This window comes from Pelobates fuscus, chromosome 1, assembly GCF_036172605.1.
Source record: "Pelobates fuscus isolate aPelFus1 chromosome 1, aPelFus1.pri, whole genome shotgun sequence".
NCBI lineage: Eukaryota > Metazoa > Chordata > Amphibia > Anura > Pelobatidae > Pelobates > Pelobates fuscus.
Window position 1 is genome coordinate 316,826,489 of NC_086317.1, and position 23,542 is coordinate 316,850,030.

Sequence of the window (23,542 nt, forward strand, 5' to 3'; positions counted from 1 at the left end):
GAGATTTGAACTTCTGCCTGAAAAAAAAAATATTTTCTAAGAGAAAGGAAACGAACAGCATAAAAACCAACAACAATAACTTATTTATTTTTGATGATTAAAAAGTAAATAAAACATTTTTAAAAACCTGTTCCTAGAGCAAGGTCTGCACATTCCGGTTAGGTGAGGGGTAATAAGCTTTTATTGTAAGGTAAGAATTTTAATTCCTTGCTATAAATATTGAGTATGATACGTTTTATCAACTTTAGTCATTTCCTAAACTATGATTTGATATGGCAGTTTATAGCCAGTTCGGCACTTCATTTAATCTATGTTGATATGAGCAGAAAGAATCTGCTGAACATGTGTGCGTTATTTTTCTAGTGGGCAGAATCTACTAATTACTGAGCTAATCTGACTGATTGGATTTGGCAATTATGTTAATTGCTTACAGCAGCATTTGTTGAACTTTAGTCTTGAGGAGGTTTAAACCATTGACAATTCTCAGTTACAAGTTTATAATATAAATACAGGGACACTATATAACTAATACAGAGAAAACGGTTTATAAATAATGGTAAAAAAAAAAAACATCATGAAAAATTAGTAACCTGAATTTAAGGTCACAGATCTCAAACTTTCAAAAGTATGTTTCAGTATGTCTGCAAACTATGCAAGCATAACATACCAAACATTGATATAATCAAATAATTATGGTTTACATTCCTTTGACAACCTGTGAATTCTGTAATCGTGCCTGGCACGGAGACATCTCTGTCATCCTGAGCAATTTATTCCTTTAATGCTTCATTTCTCTGGTACACAATAGGTAATCCACAAATTAGTAGCACTTTGTTGAAAGTGCTTGCAGGCATGCAAGAACTTTTGCAGCATACACAGAGTATCTCTACAGCACTTTGTTCAATCTTGGTTGGCTAGTGCAAAAGCAAAATCCAGGATTCCTTGCTACTAAATGCTTTTACATAAATCCAAAGTGTTTCTCTAGAAATCACAATCTTACCAAAATCTCTCTCTAACTCATTTCTACAATCTTAAGTCTTTTTATGTGTATGTGCACAGCAATAAGTCAGTTATGTGTGGTTAAACAAGTATAAACATATTCAGAAATTTTGAAAATAATGTAACTTGCTACAATTTAATATGACATTTACAACTACATAAATGGCAAGTAAGTCATGGAACATTTGTTTGAAAGCTTTGATCCGGATCCTTAAGATGTTGGTCAGTATGTTACATTTCCTGAATTTAATGTTTTAGGTGAAATGCCATGTCATATTGTGTTTATCAAACGTAATATTAATTGTTGTAACTCATTCCTACATAATCTATAGATGATGCAAATTGTGAAAAACCACTGGCCATGAAGGGGATTCTGGCATTATGTCTCCATTGTATTCATAAAAGTAACACCCCGGGCACGATAACAATGTCATCACAATACAGTTTTATGGTGCCCGGCTTACCTTCAGGGTTTAAACTGTTAACAAATGGTTTAACCCCAAAGTCTTCAATACAGTGCCGATCACTCTGTCCCTTCACTTCTGCAACCTCAAATTGGGTACCACCGATAGAGTATCAGCCTATCAGTGAAAACAAAATACATACCTTTTATCAATCTGTGCTATGAATGGGAAACCAGTCCAATACTTATTGATTAAATCCTTGAACACAAACGCAAGTAAAGAGACAGAGATGATAGGAACCAAACTAAAGATTTCAGGGTTAAACAATTTCTTAAGGAAAGCCAGTGTCGGGACCTCCTCATACCATGGGCTGGGGGGGGATTGATTAATAGAAAGTTCTAATACTGGGAGGAAAAAGAAACAAGGTAGGGTTTATGATGAGAGACAGATTTTATGAGGGCAAGATAAGGTACAGTAGATATGATCTAACACATAAAGGAGCATTTTAAGCAGGAATGCCCAGGCATCCATCCACCATTGTATATAGTCAAACCATTAGTAAGTAGTTAAATGCATATGCTCTCAGTCAATGAGCCAAACCAAGCACTCCCTAGATCAGAAAGTCCAACAGAATTCCAGCACTCGAACTTCCAGCACTCCTGTGTTACTAGTGGAATGATTTGACTACTTAGAATTGGTGGGGGGATTAGTCAGGGGACTACAAGCAACATAACCAATACAGTGTTCTAAAATGTGCAAACCTAATCCCTATCCCTAACACTGTATACTCCAAAATATCTAACTCCTACTCAATTCAAAATGTGTAATTGAAAACTTTAACCAGAATCTCCAATGTCCAACTCTGTGTAATCTATAGCTCAATCAAGTCACCTATTATGTTCTGTTATAACCTCTCACAACCAATTGGTTTCATGACCTGCAAACACAAATGCTCAGTTAATTAAATCTAAGCATTTGTTTTTTACAGACAAGCATTGGGTAACTATGTCTATGCTAGGGATAACATCTTTTCTCACACCATGACTCGCAGTGTCAGAGATACACACATAATTTAGTTGATGGGTAAAAAGAGGTACACACTGTGTTCCTAAAACATGCTCTATAATAGAGGTTGACTATCAGTTCAAGAATACCACATTATTGGCATCCTTACAATGATGAAAATCATGTTACAATGTTCAAAGCTTTTTCAATATTTTAAATCATGTACATTTTATAGAGTTATTAATCATATGTAATGCTTGTTTTATCTTTCTTCATTTAAAGATGCATATCCTAATTCTGAACTGAGGTACGAATGGACGAATCTAACCCACAAATCAGTGGTAGTGGCAGAAGATGGCTCTCGGCTAAATCAGTACCATTTAATTGGACAAACTGTAGGAACAGAAAATATCAGCACAAGCACAGGTTAGAAATAAGTATGGACCCCAATCATGAGTACTCATGTTCTACAGAATGCCGAACTTGCAATGCATATATAAAAATGCACTGATTAATAATATCTTAGATTTTCTTTGAGAGGGAATTCTGATGAACCTAGCATGAACAATGAAATTTACACTAAAGTTTGAGTGTAACTTTCCGTATGACACCAATTCCAATGTTAACATGAAACATGAATATAATGTTGAATTAAATAACAACAAATAATGTTGCAGATGCATCACGTTCAATTTTTAAAAGGCCTAGTTTTTAAAAACTAGACATCTGGACATTTATACATAAAAGGCCTAGATGCACAGATTATTCAACTGACTTGTACACTCAAGAATGGCTCAAGGGATGTGCAATAACCCCCCCCCCCCCTGTTCCCTCCACCCATTCAGCTATATTTACCTGCCATGTTCCTTGTCATATACTCCCAACCTGTTAGATACCATCATCCAGCCTAATTCACCCAGCCACATGCCATACAGTAATCAACAGCCTACTAGAAAAAAAGCCAGCTGCCCAATAAGGGGTAATCCTCCTAATCCTCTAAGCAATAGCAAAAATCAACAGATGAGAGAAAAAGGGCTGAGCCAAGAGGTATACAAACACAAAAAAGTATATATGATATAATAAGACAAAATGGAAAAACATATAGCAAATACCATAAATAAGTCCAATATGTCAAATCTCACTCAAATCAAAGGATTGTGTTTTAAAAGTTTTTTGCAAAAATGTGGTGTCCTCAATGACTTTGTCCAAGTGTTCCAAATATGTGAAAGAAAAAAAACGTGGACAACCAATAGCATCATATGAATTGACTGGTAATAATTCAATAAAAAGATGTATAATAAACTCACATTTATCAGAGCTATGACCTGCTCAGGTGGGGATAGCGTACAGCGGTATAATCCCCGCTTACAGGATATGTGGTTGGTGATCTCCAGACGAAATGATGATAAGGATAGATAAAAACAACTAATAGTGCTCTCTGTATGATGTAATAATAACCAATACAATTGATAAAAATATACTCACAAGTGTAGAGCAGGCTGACTGCTCTATGATAAAAGCGTTGGTGGAATGATCCCCACCTCAAATACACATGGAATACTTGCAGATAAAAAGGCAGGTGAAGTTAGGATAAAATAAAAGTGTATTTAAAAAGATAGTTGGCACAAGTAAGTGACCATAAAACCGTTTACTAATACAAATACACAGTAACAACATCCATAACGAGTTTCGTCTATACAGACTTTATCTAATGGGAAATAACATCAAACCTGGCTGAAGGCGTTTATATAGGAGAGGTAATAAGTAAAATTGACGCCAAAGTGTGTGCACCAATCAGAATGGAGCAAATATATACAATAAAATTAAATTATCAGTATATTAAATTAAACTGTAATGAATGGGAAGTTGAATGAACAAAAAATAAATTAAAAACTAGGGTGGGAACAGGGTAAATTAAGAAAAAGTGAGTGATCACGTGACACGCGGTTTGTCCGCATCAATAATAGTTAGTCTAATGGGAAATGTAGTCTGGCATTGGCTCTCAGTATATATAAGCCAACGGAGGGCAGTGCCAAGCTACATGTAGAGCTTGCGCAAATAAAATCTGATGTTGGCCGTCATTGCACATAAGCTGATGGCTGGCGGCATCCAGCTGCACAGAGAACGTGTGCGATGTATTGCATGTGTGGCCGTCAGCCATATGCATCGGCGGACTGAATGGAGGATAGTCCTAAGAGTGGCTATCGTGGCCATATTGTGGATGGCAGGCCAAATCATCGCGGTCATATGTTGAAGGGCAGAAATAATAAGATAAACAAAAATAGAGATATTTTAAAATAAGGTGAATAACATAGTGAGAATTCAGTAAATGTAAATTATTATACACAATATAAAACACATATAAATAAAATATAAGATATATTTATGACTATAAAATGCACACATTAGTAACATGGATTAAAAAACAATACAAAATTTAAATTTAAAAGAGATATTGTTATACAATACAAAGATAAAAAGTCATAAGAAATTATACAGGTCAAAGTCGACATTAAGACCATAAGGAGTTAGGGTCTGCAAATTAAATACCCATTCCATTTCAGATCTACCTAAAATATTTTTTTATGTCCCCCCTCTCCAAGGGATGCTGCATTTTTGTATTCCAATATATTTTAATAGTTTGGGGTCCATAATGTGATTAATACAGTGCTTAGATACAGAGTGGTTTTTGTATCCTTTTTTAATGTTCCTGCAATGTTTGCTTAATTGGGTTTTTAGACACCTAGCGGTTAACCCCACATATTGCAGGCCACAGGGGCACTCCAATAAGTAGATTACATTTTTAGTATTACATCCAATAAAATCCTTAACAGTATACATTTTATTAGTTATATTTGACTTAAAATTGGTAACTTTTGATTGTACAGGCGGATCGGTACTTTTACAGACTACACATCGTTTACATTTATAAATCCTTTTCTTTTTACACCATTTAAAAATGGTGGTCTGAGGGTGGTATTCGATCTAGATTCCTTTGTGAAATTGGTAGTTAAAATGGATCTCAAATTAGGTGCACCAATATTGGGTTTAGTAGGTAAAATGTCTTTAAGAAGGTCATCTTGTTTTAAAAGGTGCCAATGTCTCTTAATTATCTTTTTTATATGACCGCTTTTGTTATTATAGTTAAAAATTATAGGAAGTGTCGGAGTGTCTAAAGTACACTTGTTTTTATAGATCAGAAATCAAGAAAGAAATATTCTAATCTCTACTATAGTTTTATCTAGTCTAGTGGGAGAATATTTTTTTTCGATAAATGTATCCTTTAAAAAGTTTGCTTGTTCATTAAAATCATTTATCTGAGAGCAATTCCTACGTATATGTAGAAATTTACTCTTGGGCGCACTTTCCAACCATGGTTTATAATGACAACTTGTTTGATCGATAGCTGTATTGGTGCAAACTTCTTTTTTAAATGTTTTAGTCTGAAGTATTCCATTTTTAATACAATTATTTAAATTTAGAAAATTAACAGACTCCCTTCTGTATTCACAGTATAAAACAATACCTCTGTTATTGGTGTTACGATAAGTGATAAAAGAGTTAAGAGAATCCTCAGAGCCTTTCCATATAAAAAATAAATCATCAATATATCTAAAATAGGAGACAAGGTTTGCCTTCCAGGCATGCCCTGCCCAAATGACGCAAGACTCCCAGTCTGCCATGAAGAGGTTGGCACAGCTGGGGGAAAACCTTGTACTCATAGCTGTACCCCTCTTTTGGAGGTAAAATGAATAAAAAAAAATAGTTGTTATCTAAAATTATATATATACCTTCAAGGATAAAATCAATTTGAGTGTTAGGGATTCTTTTTTCAGCAGATAAGATATTTTTCACAGTTTTACAACCTATGTGATGGGGAATAATCGTGTCTAGGGAAGTGACATCGCATGTTGCTAAAATAAATTCTGATTGCCAATTAAAGTTATTTTAGAATTGTAAGAGTGACATGGACTCTTTTAAATACGATCTCATTTGTTTGACACATGGTTGGAGTAAAATATCAATGTATTGAGATAAATTGCATAATAGAGAATTAATACCAGACACCATGGGTCTTCCTGGGGGATTATTGATGTTTTTGTGAATCTTGGGCAAAAAATATATAATTGGGATTTTTGGGAATTTGATGTTGAGGTAATTGAATTTGCTTTGTTTAAAATTTTTAATTCCAGACCTTTGGTTACAAAGGAAAATATTTTTTCTTGTATTACTAATGTCGGATCTGTTGGCAATTGCTCAGCATCACTGAGTTGTCTATTAGCTTCTTCTATGTACATATTGCTGGCTAGTAAAACTAAATCACGACCCTTATCGTTTGAAGTTGTTTGACCACCATTTTTCCTGCTTTGGTTAAATTATGACGATCATATTTACTATGTTTAATATTATTCAAATCCCTTATAACTGATTTTTCAAACATAATAAGAGGGGCTGATTTAAAATTGGAAGGATTAAATTTGGATTTCTCACTAATGTGAGTATTAATTACTTGGGGTTCGTCTGTGGAAGTCAGTAAAAGTGGGGAAAGGGGATTGGATAAAACTTTTTTTTAGGGCAGCCTTTCTTACAAATTTAAACTTTTGTGTTTAAGAGGTGGGGTACATAACCTAAACAGTTAGCTTTTCACCTTGTATATAGTGGAATTGGGAAATCCACATAGTGTTTTCAGCAGCTGAACACAAGATTTTCTGTTTTCAATAATTAAAAGCCTAAATATTTTTTTAGTAATTTGTACCTGTTTGCGTGTGTGATAGGTGTGATTGGGCGATTTCTAAATGCAAAATGCGACCTTTGAGGTTTTTGTGAATAATATTTGGTGTCAGCGCCTTTGGCATTGTAATAATTGGATTGTGGTTCTTGGTGATTAGATGTCCTATATGAGGGTTTACGTGATTTATATATAGGTTGACAGTATTGACTGGTGACAAATGGGTGTTGGTAAGATGAAGGGGCATAGTGATGATTGGTGGATTTTGTGTAAGGTCTTGTACGTTTAGAGGAATAGTGGAAGGACTTTTGTATAGTGGGAATGTGTTTTTTAGGAACATTTTGAGGCTCTTGCTTTGCCACAAATTCATAATGTCTGTAATACTTAGTTTGTTCCATTTCCCTTTCATGTGAGGGTACTGTCTCTGAAATGTATCTTTTATTTAAGTGGTATGTCCTAACTTGACGGTTGGCATAATCTTGCTTGTCTCCTATATATGTTTTAATCTACATGTGTTTTGTGTCTATTTCAATTTTTTCAATATAACTTTGAATTAGTATGGAATTTTGTTGGTATAAATTATTTTCTGTAAAGAGCATAAGTTTTTCTCAGATAATTTCTTTATCCAAATTAGCTAGTTTTTGATATTTTTTTCTTAGAGACTCCATTAGAACAAATGTGCATAACTTCGGCTTATTGTTCCATTCACTCATGAACTTTAAATCTTCCTGATCACATATTTAAACAGGTACATGACATTTGAAAATGTTGCACAATTTTGTATTATTACATAAGCAGGATAATCAGCATGTCTAGAATCATATTAATTGCAAATTAAAAAGAACTTGTATAGTTCAACATGGTAGGAATTTGAAAACAACATATACCACCCTAAACAGCTCAAGATACATAGTAGTGATGTAGTTATAGATAAAATAGTACATTGTCATCTGGATCTTGCTAATGTGGAATGTTTAAACAAGAAAGGAAAAGTAAAGTAAAGGTAAAGTAATTTTAAGGTTATTTTTTTTTTAAATATTGTAAATATTTGTAATAACTTTTAGTGCTGCCAGTAGGTATTAGGTATAAAAATATTTATATACAAGCGTGAGACATGCACACTTTTCATACTGCTCTAAATATGATTTTTCAAGTTTCACATTTTTATGGAGGTGAATGATATATAGCCAATGCCATGCCATTCTTCTTACAGAAGTGGGGCAGATCCTCGCAGCCCAGTGTGAGCCAAGTAGCCCACCCAAGCTTTAGGGCCCACAACAAATGGGAACCTCAAATTACCAGGGAATCATATTTATACCACTATACCTGTAAGCCTGTGCGGGCTTTGGAGAAGAAGCATGAATAAAGATTGTGCAATAGTGAATACAGTGCAGCTTTGTACCTGTATTGTAAATGTGAACATAAATATGTAGCTGACGATCATTGAAGCACTCTAAGTTTCAGGAGGATTTTTTTGATTTTCTTTATCAAAAGTCTTGTGTAAATGGCAGAACTTGGGTATTTTGAAATTGATGGTCTCTTTTTAACATGATCTAACTTTTGATGATTTAACATGATTTAACTTTTTTGGATCAACAGCAAAAAACATATGTGAGGAAGGCTGAACTTGATGGACGCAAGTCTCTTTTCAGCTATGTAACTATGTAACATATGTATTAGCAAGTAACTTCTACAGTGTTTATCTGGACATTGCTGGCTGACTATAATACTAAGTCATGTTATGTAAAAATTAAGTAACGTACCATCTGGCACTACTGGATCCCACATACGCAAGGGGCTGATCCTCCCTAGGCACTATAGCCTAGAGTGGTACTCTAACCACTCTGCACTTGTGAGTTTAACCATTTAGATATCCAATCTTTTTTATGCTGTGTTTACAATATTGGACTAGGAATCTTTTAATGTTTTTTTTTTTTTTTAATATAGATGATTTGACCTAACATTAGGAATTGATGCAAATATACTTGTTTTTTCTCTTTTATTGCCACATACCATTTCTACACAAGTGTGGCAATTTTAGCACTGAGATTGAAGTTTGTCATATGTGATTTACTAGTGTATTTGCATTGGTATTGTGAATTGTTCAAGTCACTTGAACACTTTAAAGAGAAACTATAGTGCCAGGAAAACAAACTCGGCGCTGAAGGGGTTATTAACCCCTTAAGTCACTTACCTTGATTCAGCGCCGATGTCCCTCAGCTCTGCCGACGCTCCTCCCCTGCTCCCAGCTGCTGGCGGGGGAGACATAATGCGCATGCGTGGCAATGGCCGCCCACATGCATTGGATCTCCCCATAAGAAAGCATTATTCAATGCTTTTCTATGGGGATTCCTAATGCAGAGCGTGGGGACTTTGAACGTAATTTAAAACACTTTTCGTTCTCTAGGAACATGGAAGCACCATCCAGCGGCTGTCTGAGACACCAACTAGAGGTTAGCTTAGCCCTGTAATCAAAACACTGCAGTTTATCCAAAACCACAGTGTTTTGACTAACAGGGCTAAGGGGAGAGGGGCAAAGCACACAACCACTCCAATGGGCAGAAGTGGTCTGGGTGCCTACAGTGTCCCTTAAACCCCTTAAGGACCAAACTTCTGGAATGAAAGGGAATCATGACATGTCACACTTGTCATGTGTCCTTAAGGGGTTAAGGGGTTAAATGTCTCTTTGCATAATAATATGTCTGAAAATCGTGGATGCCATTTTTGTGGATTATCACTTTGTATGAATTTTTATGAGAATTTATTTCTGTGCACCTATTTATTAGTATTTATTGTTTCCAAATCAGTTTTACCAGGATTGTATAGTGTTGCTGCATACACTAATCAGTGACACACAAGTACTAAGTATACTTTGTTGCATTTCTTTGTATAATTTGCACATGTGGAATGGAATGTTTATTACATTTGTCCACATATTTTAGATTTTCTTTAAAACAATTAGTGTGAAAATGAATCCAATAAAGTTGCAAGCAGAGTTTGCTGCGTGGCCTTGACACTTGAGTGTGGTGCAGAGCATATAAAGAACTGTCAGTCCAGAACTTGCAAAGCTCACCCATTGCTGGGAGGAAAGCTATGCAACCCCTGTATATTGTTTACCATCTCAGAGAGTGTAATTGTATGATAACTAAATGGCTATGAAGCCGGGGGGCTGCATACCTGACTTGCAGAGGAGAGTCAGCCCAAGGGCTGCCAAGCCCTGCCCCACTCCTCTAAGAAGACATACACAAGCATTAAAAAGCTCATACACAAACTGATTTCTAAGCACATTTATTGTGGTTTAAAGACACAGTACTGTTAGTATTATTGCTGTGGAGACCTGTTATACAACCAGATACAACTGGAATACTGAGCTCCTAGAAAGAAAAAATGTAGGATAGAATATTAGGATAGAGGGACAGAGGGGCAGAGGGACTTGGGCCCTAAATAGGGACACTTGGTATGGGAAAGAGTTTATATGTATTTAAATATTATACCTACATACTGCAATTATGTACTCTCGCGATTGTCTACTAAACAGTGAATTGTGGAAACTGAAAACAGAATGGAAAAAAGGCTCCTGGCACCATAACAACTTAATTCTGATGAAATTGTTATGGTGCCTGGATTGGTAATTCAATCTACTATTAAGTGAATTAACCTTTTGAAATCTACATAATACACTTTTAGTGAATAAACTGTACACATGTCTGCATACAGACATAATGCACTAGTTGGAAACATAGATGAAGCCTTAAGTCTTACAAATGAAAACAATGAAGTTTCTGCAAAATGGCACTAGTTACATTTTGCAGTTTCCACACCTACAAGTAAGGGGTGTAGATCTGGACTTAAGCAAATTGAATTATGAAATCTATTTGATGTCTAGTGTAAGCATGTAAAGTATACGGATGCCAGTAGTGTGCGTTCAATGCTTGTCTAGGAGAAGAATTGGATTCAGTGTTAGAGAAGCATTGGATTGACAAATTGCAGAGATTGTTGATGAATCAAGACACTTGCCAAAGACATGCACTTTTTCACAGATTGTAGTTTTTCATAAGACACCAAAACCACAACAGAAAGCAGGGGCAGGTTTATCACTTCTCAACACTACCTGTATTTGCAGATCTCATGCGGAGCTATGTCTATTTAAGATGAAAAAATAATCCTGCTACCTCTTCTGTATCACTGCCCTAAGCCCAGGTCTAATTGACCTATGCATCAGGAGAGTTTATGGCACTTTAAATAAGCCAGTTCACATAAGACAAGCCCATCAGCCAAGTGGTAAATGGAAATTCCAGCACAAATCAGGCATTCAGAGTTAATATAAATGCTATGTCTGAAAGCCAGCACTTTTTGCCATTCACACTCCTGCCCCTGAGTGATACAGGTGTTTCATTTGGAGAGCTCAGCAGCCAGAAGCTGCACACTCTGTACAGACTGTAGGCAGCTGCTGTGCCTATTTATGCAGACACGTGTCTGAGGACAAGGTGCGCCCTCTGAGTCCCATTACTCAGTGTGGGAGACAGAAGCTGCCAGATGTGTAAGCATTAGATGAAAAGAAAGGTTTAATCCGAACGAGACACGTGCTGATCGCCTCTTAAAAGCTTGCTGCTGTGGTAGTTTAGGGCTACTCTTCTTGGCTGATCTGCTTGTGCAGAGAGAAGAAGTGCTGGGGGGTATTTTTTTATTTATTTATTTTTACCAACACATGGTTCTGGGTTAAGACCTTTCCATTCTTATTTAATGCCCTCGAGATCAGCCTGCAGTAGCTTTATCCATAGCATGATAAAAACCGAGATCTTTAGGATAACGGGACTCCTTGCAAAGGGCAAGGCTCAGCCTGTGTCCATTGCTGGCAGCAGGATTAGCAACAGCCATATGAAATCAACCGGTTTATTCAGACTTTAAACACTTAGCTTCCCCGGCTAACCCCCCTGGGGGCTTTGCTGCCTAATTCCATAACACCTGACAAAAGGCATAAACCAGCTTGGCAACGTGTTCCTATTTTAGAAACACTGATAAGTAGCTTGCCAACACAGATGCTTTTAATATACCTTAATGATTATTAATTATGCAGCTGTTAAAGAAAAAGAAAACAGAGCGACAAGTGACTGTGAAAGTGACTGAGCTTGTGAAATGTAGACAGATTGCTCTCTTTAACCCCTTAGGGATCAAACTTCTGGAATAACAGGTAATCATGACATGTCACACATGTCATGTGTCCTTAAGGGGTTAAATGGCCCTGCAAATTTATAGAATGAGAAGGTATTTATCTGTGCACTGCTACAAAGTATCACTCCCCTTAAAGATACACACACAGCATATAGAATGTTGAAGTGCACTTACCAGTTCACCATCATGGCTGCATTGTTTTCTGTAATGAATGGCAATTCCCCTCTTACTTTCAGCACAACCAAAGCAAGCAGATAGGACATGCACTGAGCCATGTGTTTCCTTTAAAACGCAGCAGGCTGCCGGAAGGACATCAGGTGACTGATTGACGAGCAGGTAGCTAAGTCCCTAAATTGCCACACAGGCACTCTGGAATACCCACAGCTCGCTCAATTCAGAAATGTGTTTTCCCAGCACGAACAGGCTTTCAAGTCTAGATCCTTATACATCTGGATAGAAAGGAATACTGATTGCAAGATGGATCACAAAGAGCAGGACACAGATTGTAACCAGGGATTAGTAAAATACAGAAATCCGATTTTGCACACGAATGCACCAGTCGTCAATGGATTTTCTGAACCTCATCATGCTTCCAGTCGGCCAGTAATCACTTCTGTTTTCCCTGCACTATACTCATTACACGCTGGATTTTGCAAAGGGACAATAATAAAGAGATTCTGCTATTCTGAGCTGTGCTTACATTATATGTGTCACATTACTAATAGATACAGATATTTTATATGTAGACATGATTTCAAATTAAATATTAACACTTTCTTTACTTTAAAAAGAAAAAATAAGTATATAAATACATTGGGTTTATGCCATTATTTTAAAGACATAAATTTACTACAAGACAGATGCATCTAAAGTAGTTTGAAAGTTTATAACATTTTTAGAGCACATAGCTATTCAGTATTTAGTTAACCTCATATACAAGGGTTCTGGAGACGTCATCATGAACTGTTTATTAGTGAGCCTAGGCACTGAGAAGACATTTCCCCCCCTATAAGACACACTTTTCCTTTAAGTATTTTTTATATTGTGTTTTGTTGTTAGGCCGAGGTTCAATTTAGGAGTAGGCTTAGTGTGTAAGAGTAATAAATTGTAGAGGAGGGAAATGTACAGATTAAGGATTGCAGATCGTGCAATAGTTGTGGTAGTACAGAGTTGTAAAATATGTCTAAAGGGACACTATAGGCATCCAGATCACTTCAGCTCATTGAGGTGGTCTGAGTGCAGTGCCCCTGTCAGGTTAACCCTGCAATGTCAATTATTGCAGATATTGAGATAATTACTTTGCAAGGTTAACTCCACATCCAGCATCAGCTAAAACCCCATAGGAAAGTATTGATTCCTAATGTCTTCTTAGCTTCTCAGTGTCTAGGCTCATTCATAATGGGGTTGTCCTAATGCGATTGTGGCGGTCGCCGACATTGGGGGCAGAGCCTGACCCAGCACCGAGGGACATTGGCCCGGGATTCAGCTAAGTGAATTTTTGACATGCTTATTAGCATGCGCCATGAGTGCCGTGAACACATTAGGCCCTCCCCATTGGAAAGCATTGAATCAAATAGCTGACGCTGGATGTTCTCATGCAGAGTGTGAAGATGTCCAGCATCAGTTAGCGGACCAAAAGCCTGGTAATATTCCACAAGCGCCTCTAGTGGCTGTCTTAGTGCTGCAATGTAAACATTGCAATTTCTTTAAAACTTCAATGTCTTATGTTGCAGCACTAAGTGCAATAGGGACACTGCCCAGAATGCTTTAATGAGCTGAAGTGGTGTGGGTGCATACCGTGTTCCTTTAAATGAGATGAAGCAGATACAGTGCCTAGAATGTCCCTTTAAAGGGAGGTTATTATTGTTGGGACATATATGTTCTAACCTCTCTCAACCATAATAACCTCCTCTTAATCCTAAATTAAAGAGAGGTGATTCATGGAAGTTACAATCCTGTATTAGCTAAAGTCCTGAGTGGCAGCTATTTAAGCAGCAACAAATTCACTTTTAAAGGGTAAATCCAAGTATATATATTTATAAATATATATATATATATATATATATATATATATATATATATATATATATATATAAAAATATAGAACCTTTGGAAAATAGAGTATCTCCTCGCGATGAAGCATGCTCAGAATTTTAGGATTTTTTTATAGAACACATCAACTGCTATATTATGTCAAAAGCAGATATATAATCCAATCATAACCATAATGTTTCAGACTCCTTAGCAGGACTTTCATTAGTCATAAATATCAATTAATTGTTACCAGTGGGTTTGCTGGTATTTGTTAGTGTTCAACTGTGTATGTGTCAATAATGTATGTCTCCATTAATAGAATGTATGCTCTGATAGATAGAGGTCAGAGTCTGATTTTTGACACACACATGGGTACTGACACGCATACACACATACTAATGTACACTGATGCTTTCACTGCATACTCACATTTGATGTGAGCTGCAGGTGCATTGGGTTGCTGGAGGCTGCATGGGCTTACTCTTTGTGCAGCCAGGCACGCGAGTTATCAGTAAATTCACAGAGCAACTTGAACCTGCTGTTAATTCTGATACATTGCATACATATACTGGGCTGCCAGAAACTGGCACTTATAAAACATAAAAAGAGGAAGAGTGCTTTAAAAGTTGCATATGTAACACTCTCCTACATTTAAAGATACAGTGCACACAACATTTTCCCCATAAGTTCCACATAAACACATCAGAGTTGTTAATTAAATTAAGAATCCTAAGTTAATGTCAAATTTAAGACCAGAGTAGCCAAACTGAAAGCATTGCTGCAGGGCCAGTGCCTGTTTCCTGTAACTAGTTTGGGGTATTTGATTGGATACATGAATGCAACTTGGGTCATCTTTGGATGGTGATTGGAACTAGTTAGGCGTTTGGATGATAAGTGGCACAGGAATAGGAGGGTGTGTGTGCAGTCTGTTTGCCGTGCTGTGTGTTTGTGGGGACCAGAGCAGGATTAACCAGAAGGCAACCCTGATCGGCTGCCTAAGGCCCAGGGGTTAGACAGCAGCATCAGAACCATGGGATCTTATTCTTTTTCTGGTGAGGACTATGCTTGTGGGGTTACTTGTGAAGGGGTGGCTGCTTATTGTATCGGATGGAGGCTGTTTATAGTGTACTATGTGTGTGAATAAGGGCTGTATGTGTGTGTTTGTGGGATTATTGGCTGTAGTATGTGCCTGGGAGGAAAAGTAGCTGTAGTACGGTCCGGCTGGTGAGGGAGATCTTTGATCTTACCACTGGCCGTTTCATTTTGCACGCAATCCTGAGACCATGGCCATGGTGACATTGTGGAATATCCAGTGCCTGCATTAGTGACTTTTACATTTATTTATTTTTTGCCTGTTTTGACCTTCAATTTCAATTTCAAATTCACATTGAATTCTCACTTTAGTAAATAAACATGTCACTGTCACAAATTTATACATACACAATATACTTACACACACAGACTCTTACATAAATATTTTCAACAGAGTTTAAAAGGGGAGAAAGTGAGAGAAGTGGATGCATTTTTTTATAACAAGAAATTATTTTAGGGGCATATTTGTGAAATGCATCAGAGATACACAAACAAGGTTGAAAAATAGAAAAGAGGCAGCAGCGAAACCCACAACTTCTGTATAAACAAAATAGTGCAAGAAGTAAGCCGTGCAAGCCCAAATAATTTGGCATCTTGTGAGGGAGCATATACATACACTTAGATACTGTAGTCTTCAAAATGAAAAGGATTCTCATGACATGTAACGAAAATCACCGTAACACAGGTCGCAGAGTAATGTATGTATATAGTAATAGGTGGTAGGTGTTATGCCAAAAAACCACTCACTCTTTTCAGAGCTTAAAACTAAACTTGGCATGCAACAGGCGAGAAAGGTACAATGCCCGTCTATGTATACGTACAAGAAAAAACTGGAATGACGATGCTCGCTCACGATGGTCATTGAATATGTAAAGCAAGCATAAAAGAAAACCCATGGTATGGTATGAACTTAAATATACAGTATCTCACAAAAGTGAGTACATCCCTCACATTTTTGTAAATATTTTATTCTATTTTTCCATGTGACAACACTGGAGGAATGACACTCTGCTACAATGTAAAATAGTAAGTGTATAGCCTATATAACAGTGTAAATTTGCTGTCCCCTCAAAATAACTCCACACACAGCCATTAATGTCTAAACCGTTGGCAACAAACGTGAGTACACCCCTAAGTGGAAATGTCCAAATTGGGCCCAAAGTTTCAATATTTTGTGTGGCCACCATTATTTGCCAGTACTGCCTTAAAGGGACACTATAGTCACCTGAACAACTTCAGCTTAATGAGGTTGTTTAGGTGAGTGCTACAGCTACCCGGAGCCTTTTTCTTGTAAGCACTGTATTTTCTGAGAAAATGCAGTGTTTACATTGGAAGCTTGGAACACCTCTTGTTGCAGTCAATCAGACGGCCACCAGAGGGACTTCCGAGTTCAGAGGCCCTAAAAAGGCCTCTCGTCCGATGCATTCTGGGTGAATGCATCAGACGGGCTATCAGCACACAAAGCACTGTGAACGCGCTTTGTGTGCTGACAGCCTGTCAGCACTGCTGTGGGCGTGGCTTCAGCTGACAGCTGAAGCCCGAACCCACAGGGATGCTGTCTGGCCACAATAGTGGTTGAAGGGAGGGGGGGGACGGACCTACTCTCCTCCCCTCCCCCCCCCCGGCCCCCACCCCTGAGCGGTGAGTGGGGGCCCTAAAAATAAGGGTGGCACATACTGCCCCCCCGGCCCCCACCCCTGTGCGGCGGGTGGGGGCACTAAAATTATCAATAAGGGGGGACCTATTGTCCCCCCCCGGCCCCCACCCCTGTGCGGTGGGTGGGGGCCTTAAAATAAAAAATAAGGGGGGGACATACTGCCCCCCCCCCGGCCCCCACCCCCACCCCTGTGCGGCGGGTGGGGGCCCTAAAATTCACAATAAGGGGGGGGCCTACTGCCCCCCCCCCGGCCCCCACCCCTGAGCGGTGGGTGGGGGCCCTAAAATTCACAATAAGGGGGGGGACCTACTGCCCCCCCCCCCGGCCCCCACCCCTGAGCGGTGGGTGGGGGCCCTAAAATTCACAATAGGGGGGGGACCTACTGTCCCCCCCCGGCCCCCACCCCTGTGCGGCGGGTGGGGGCCCTAAAATTCACAATAAGGGGGGGGACCTACTGCCCCCCCCCGGCCCCCACCCCTGAGCGGTGGGTGGGGGCCCTAAAATTATCAATAGGGGGGGACCTATTGTCCCCCCCCGGCCCCCACCCCTGAGCGGTGGGTGGGGGCCCTAAATACAAAGGGGGTGGGGACCCTAGTTAACCCTCTCCCCCCCCCCCCCCCAAAAAAAAAAAAACTTATCTCCCTACCTACCCCCTCACCCTAAAAATAATGAGGGGGGACCCTTTAACTAAAAACCTGTAAAGAAAAAAAAAAATAAGATAAAAACAACTTACCATTCGATGTTTTCTTTCTTCTAAAATCTTCTTTCTTCAGCCCCAAAAAAGGCCAAATAAAAATCCATAATAACCGACGCAATAAAAAAAAAAAAAAAAAAAACCCGAGCGCAAAAAAAATAATCCATCTTCACCCATGGAGGGCTCCGCGCAGACTGAGCTCCGCAGGGCGGGGGAAGGCTTATAAAGCCTTGCCCCGCCCTGCAATTAGGCTAAGAACACTCTGATTGGTGGGTTTAAGCCAATCAGAGTGCTCTTTGTCATTTTACAAGCGTGGGAAAGTTCTTTGGAATTTTCCCACGCTTGTAAAATGACACAGAGCAATGTGATTGGATGGCTTGAAATCCATCCAATCACAGTGCTCTTTGTCATTTTACAAGCGTGGGAAAGTTCTTTGGAATTTTCCCACGCTTGTAAAATGACACAGAGCACTGTGATTGGATGGATTTCAAGCCATCCAATCACATTGCTCTGTGTCATTTTACAAGCGTGGGAAAATTCCAAAGAACTTTCCCACGCTTGTAAAATGACACAGAGCACGGTGATTGGATGGCTTGAAATCCATCCAATCACAGTGCTCTTTGTCATTTTACAAGCGTGGGAAAATTCCAAAGAACTTTCCCACGCTTGTAAAATGACACAGAGCACTGTGATTGGATGGCTTGAAATCCATCCAATCACAGTGCTCTGTGTCATTTTACAAGCGTGGGAAAATTCCAAAGAACTTTCCCACGCTTGTAAAATTACAAAGAGCACTCTGATTGGCTTAAACCCACCAATCAGAGTGTTCTTAGCCTAATTGCAGGGCGGGGCAAGGCTTTATAAGCCTTCCCCCGCCCTGCGGAGCTCAGTCTGCGCGGAGCCCTCCTTGGGTGAAGATGGATTATTTTTTTTTGCGCTCGGTTTTTTTTTTTTTTTTTTTAATTGCGTCGGTTATTATGGATTTTTATTTGGCCTTTTTGGGGGCTGAAGAAAGAAGATTTTAGAAGAAAGAAAACATCGAATGGTAAGTTGATTTTATCTCATTTTTTTACAGGTTTTTAGTTAATGGTCCCCCCTCATTATTTTTAGGGTGAGGGGGGTAGGTAGGGAGATATTTTTTTTTGGGGGGGGGAGGGTTAACTAGGGTCCCCCCCCCCCTTTGTATTTAGGGCCCCCACCCACCGCTCAGGGGTGGGGGCCGGGGGGGGGACAATAGGTCCCCCCCCTTATTGATAATTTTAGGGCCCCCACCCGCCGCTCAGGGGTGGGGGCCGGGGGGGGGGGACAGTAGGTCCCCCCCCCTTATTGATAATTTTAGGGCCCCCACCCGCCGCTCAGGGGTGGGGGCCGGGGGGGGGGACAGTAGGTCCCCCCCCCTTATTGATAATTTTAGGGCCCCCACCCGCCGCTCAGGGGTGGGGGCCGGGGGGGGGCAGTAGGTCCCCCCCCTCATTGATAATTGTAGGGCCCCCACCCGCCGCTCAGGGGTGGGGGCCGGGGGGGGACAGTAGGTCCCCCCCTCATTGATAATTTTAGGGCCCCCACCCGCCGCACAGGGGTGGGGGCCGGGGGGGGACAGTAGGTCCCCCCCTCATTGATAATTCTAGGGCCCCCACCCGCCGCACAGGGGTGGGGGCCGGGGGGGGGACAGTAGGTCCCCCCCCTCATTGATAATTTTAGGGCCCCCACCCGCCGCACAGGGGTGGGGGCCGGGGGGGGACAGTAGGTCCCCCCCTCATTGATAATTTTAGGGCCCCCACCCGCCGCACAGGGGTGGGGGCCGGGGGGGGGACAGTAGGTCCCCCCCCCCATTGATAATTTTAGGGCCCCCACCCGCCGCACAGGGCGGGTGGGGGCCCTAAATTATTATTGATAATTTTAGAAAGCGAGCTGAGCTGTCAGTCAGACAGCTCAGCTCGCGAACGCGCATTCCGCGCACATGCGCGGTAAAGCGCTCAGGTTCTTCATAGGGCGGCATTCAATGCCGCTCTATGAAGAACGCGATTGGTCCAGCGCGAAGCCGTCCCATTGGGCCCCGCGATTTCGTCATTTTGACGAAAAAGGGGGCGCGGCCTAGCGGGGAGCTCGGCGCTGGAACGGAGGTAAGTTTTTAATATAAAAACACCGATTTTTTTTTTTTTAATGAATGAAAGTTCATATAAAAGCAAGAAGGAAGGCTGGGGGACCTGTCTTTCTTGCTTTTATATGGTGACTATAGAGTCCCTTTAACCTTCATGGGTATGGGGTTCACCAGAGCTACACATGTTGCTACTGGAGTTCTCTTCCACTCCTCCATGAAGACATCACAGAGCTGGTGGATGTTAGAGACCTCGCACTCCCCCACTTTCCATTTAAAGGTTGCCCCACAGATGCTCAATAGGGTTTAGGTCTGGAGACATGCTTGGTCAGTCTATCACCTTTACCTTCAGCTTCCTTAGCAAGGCCCTGTCTCCGAAGGGAGGGGATCATGCTCTGCTTCAGTATGTCACAGTACATGTTGGCATTCATGGTTCCCTTAATGAACTGTAGCTCCCCAGTGCCGGCAGCACTCACCAAGGCCCAGACCATGACACTCCCACCACCATGCTTGACTGTAGGTATAACACACTTGTCTTTGTACTCCTCACCTGGTCGCTGCCACACACCCTTAACACCATCTGAACCAAATAAGTTTATCTTGGTCTCATCGGACCACAGGACATAGTTCCAGTAATCGATGTCCTTAGTCTGCTTGTCTTCAGCAAACGGTTTGTGGGCTTTCTTGTGCATCATCTTTAGAAGAGCCTTCCTTCTGGGATGACAGCCATGCAGACTAATTTGATGCATTGTGTGGCGTATGGTCTGAGCACTAACAAGCTCAGACCATACCTCACCCCTTCAACCTCTACGTCAATTTCCCAAAGACAACCTCTGGATATGACGCTGAGCATGTGCACTTAACTTCTTTGGTCGACCATGGCGAGGCCTGTTCTGAGTGGAACCTGTCCTGTGAAACCGCTGTATGATCTTGCCCACCATGCTGCAGCTCAGTTACAGGGTCTTGGCAATCTTCTTATAGCCTAGGCCATCTTTATATAGAGCAACAATTCTTTTTTTCAGAGAGTTATCTGCCATGATGTGCCTTGTTGAACTTCCAGTGACCAGTATGAGAACGTGTGAGAGCAATAACACCAAATTTACACACCTACTCCCTATTCACACCTGAGACTGTTTAACACTAATGAGTCACATGACACCAGGGAGGGAAAATGGCTAATTGGGTCCAATTTGGACATTTCCACTTAGGGGTGTACTCACTTTTGTTGCTTATGGTTTAGATATTAATGGCTGTGCATTGAGTTCTTGCGTGGACAGCAAATTTACACTGTTATACATGCTGTACACTTACTACTTTACATTGTAGCAGAGTGTCATTTCTTCAGTGTTGTCACATGAAAAGATATAATAAAATATTTCCAAAAATGTGAGCGGCGTACTCACTTTTGTGAGATAGTGTAGATAAATAAAACTAAATGTATCCTACTCATGGATGGTAGAGCACTAACTTGTTCAAGGTACAGAGGGCCTGGTGCCACCATGGGCAATCCATCTGGTGGGATATCGACATAAGGATAAGACAATCTTTTATTATATAATATAATATTATAATTATTATTATCATCGTCATTTATATAGCCCAACACATGCTGTAGCTCTTTACAATATTATAAAGAGGGAAGTTTAACAATATAAATTAAACAATACTAAATGTTACAGGAACAATAAATTGACGAGGACCCTCTTTACAAGAGCTCACAAAATCAAATGGATAAAAGTACAAATATACAAAAGAATGAAGGTGTACCACAAAAGTATTAGTACTCTGGTTCTTATTTTTGTGTTTTATTTTAAGGTTTTGTATGGTAATGATAAGACACATTTTTAGAGCAATATTTAGTAGATCTGCCACTTCATCGTCCGGCTATTAGGATTTTTGTTATTTCAAGAGGTCCTTTTTCAATTTAATTTAGCGTATAAATAGGCATCTAGATGGCTGGTTATCTTCCTCCACGGGTGCCAATATCCAGCACAATTTCAAAGATCTTCCAGCCACACTTATGAAGCTACTATGACTTCTGGATACGTCACCATATGTACAAAAGGCGTATAACCACATATAGTCTCTAAGTGTATGTATTTGCTCCCTCACCAGGTGCCAAATTATTTGGGCTAGCATGACTCTTCTTTCTTATATTTTTCACTTTTTTCAAGTGTTTAAATGTTTGTGAACATATTTCCAGTATATTCACAAGCATTAGTCTCTGGTTAAAGCAGCCATATAGTTTTTAAATATTTTTTTTGCAGATTTCAACATATTTAGCTTCTGTTACCAATGCATCTAATAAGATGTTCTTTGATCCCCAGGTGAATATACAGTGATGACGGCCCATTTTCATTTAAAAAGAAAGATTGGATATTTTGTTATCCAAACCTACCTCCCATGTATAATGACTGTCATCTTGTCGCAAGTATCATTCTGGTTAAACAGAGAATCTGTGCCAGCTCGAACAGTGTTTGGTAAGTACAAATATATGTTCTATAAGGGTTTATGGTATCATTTTAAACTTTAACATTGTTATTTTAATATTTAACAGATTTACATGAAAATTCATACTTCTTTATATCTATTATTAACAGGTTTTATTTCAGCCTGTTTTTAATTTTCTGTGTATGTGTGCGCTATTATAGGCCGAATATTCTGCAAACAAAAATACACTGATATTTTACAGAGATGGATGAAAACTATACGTAATATAATTAGCCTGCTTTCTCCTAACATTTTCATATGCTGGTCTTTTGTTCACTGCTGCATTTCTACACATATCTTTATATTGCCACATTTAACCAAGAGAAAGATAGCTCCAACAAGCAGATTTTTTAAGAAAAGGTAATTACTTAGAAGACCGGGGAAAAAGATTGAGAAGTGGTTTCTGCTTTATAATTAGTTTCCAGCCTACAGATACAATGTTAGGTTCCATTTTGTGGTTCTTGTGGTTAGCTATAGATTTTAATTAGTAATTATTGTTCAACTTCTTGTCTACTTTGCGGATATGCACTCACACTACAAGTATTTTTGAATAAACATCGGCGAACATCTGACTGATTGGAAAGGGTAAAGATCAATATATGCAAATATCAAATACATGGAAATTCACATTGTGTTTTGAATTGACAAATGAAAGTGTGGTTATAGAGATGCAAAAAAAGGCATTAAAAGTAAAATGTCTTAAAGATTTTCTATATCATGCATGCAGTTAAAATGAATGTAATCAACACTTGGAACATACCAGGGGCTCTCTTTAATCTCAAACCTTTGTTCGGTAATCACCTTTTAAGTTACAGTTGCAGAGGATGAAATGGAGTTGTATTGAATATAGAACATAATCATCCCTTTCTGCTCTAACGTTTTCTTTTGAAAACAAAAAGCATCATGAAGAATGTCTAGAACATAAAGTAATGCTGCTTAAAAATAAAAGCGTTAATTGTTAAAAAGGACGTCATGCATAGATGAAATGCAGATTTAGCGGTGGTATGTGGATTTCTAGCATATTTATAGCAATCGTAGACATAAAATCTTGGGGAGGATACAGAAAATACAAAACGCTCAAGTCATTTTATCTTTCCTATAGAAATGTTATATTGTTATCTTACCCCCATTTGCATAGGAACTCCTGCTGAACTTAAACAAAAAGAAA

The 23,542-nt window shown here is 39.4% G+C and overlaps 2 protein-coding genes across 2 annotated transcripts in view; one reads left to right on the forward strand and one right to left on the reverse strand.

Moving 5' to 3' along the window:
• GABRB3 (gamma-aminobutyric acid type A receptor subunit beta3) overlaps window positions 1-12,815 on the reverse strand; it is a 492,675-nt gene extending 479,860 nt beyond the window's left edge. Inside the window, exon 1 of the mRNA XM_063459171.1 lies at window positions 12,484-12,815. Coding sequence (XP_063315241.1) covers window positions 12,484-12,584 — 101 coding nt within the window. The 5' untranslated portion in view covers window positions 12,585-12,815. The remainder of the gene's footprint in view (window positions 1-12,483) is intronic.
• GABRA5 (gamma-aminobutyric acid type A receptor subunit alpha5) overlaps window positions 1-23,542 on the forward strand; it is a 190,749-nt gene that overhangs the window by 141,700 nt on the left and 25,507 nt on the right. The window contains exons 7-8 of the mRNA XM_063459194.1: window positions 2,691-2,834; window positions 22,212-22,364. Coding sequence (XP_063315264.1) covers window positions 2,691-2,834; window positions 22,212-22,364 — 297 coding nt within the window. The remainder of the gene's footprint in view (window positions 1-2,690; window positions 2,835-22,211; window positions 22,365-23,542) is intronic.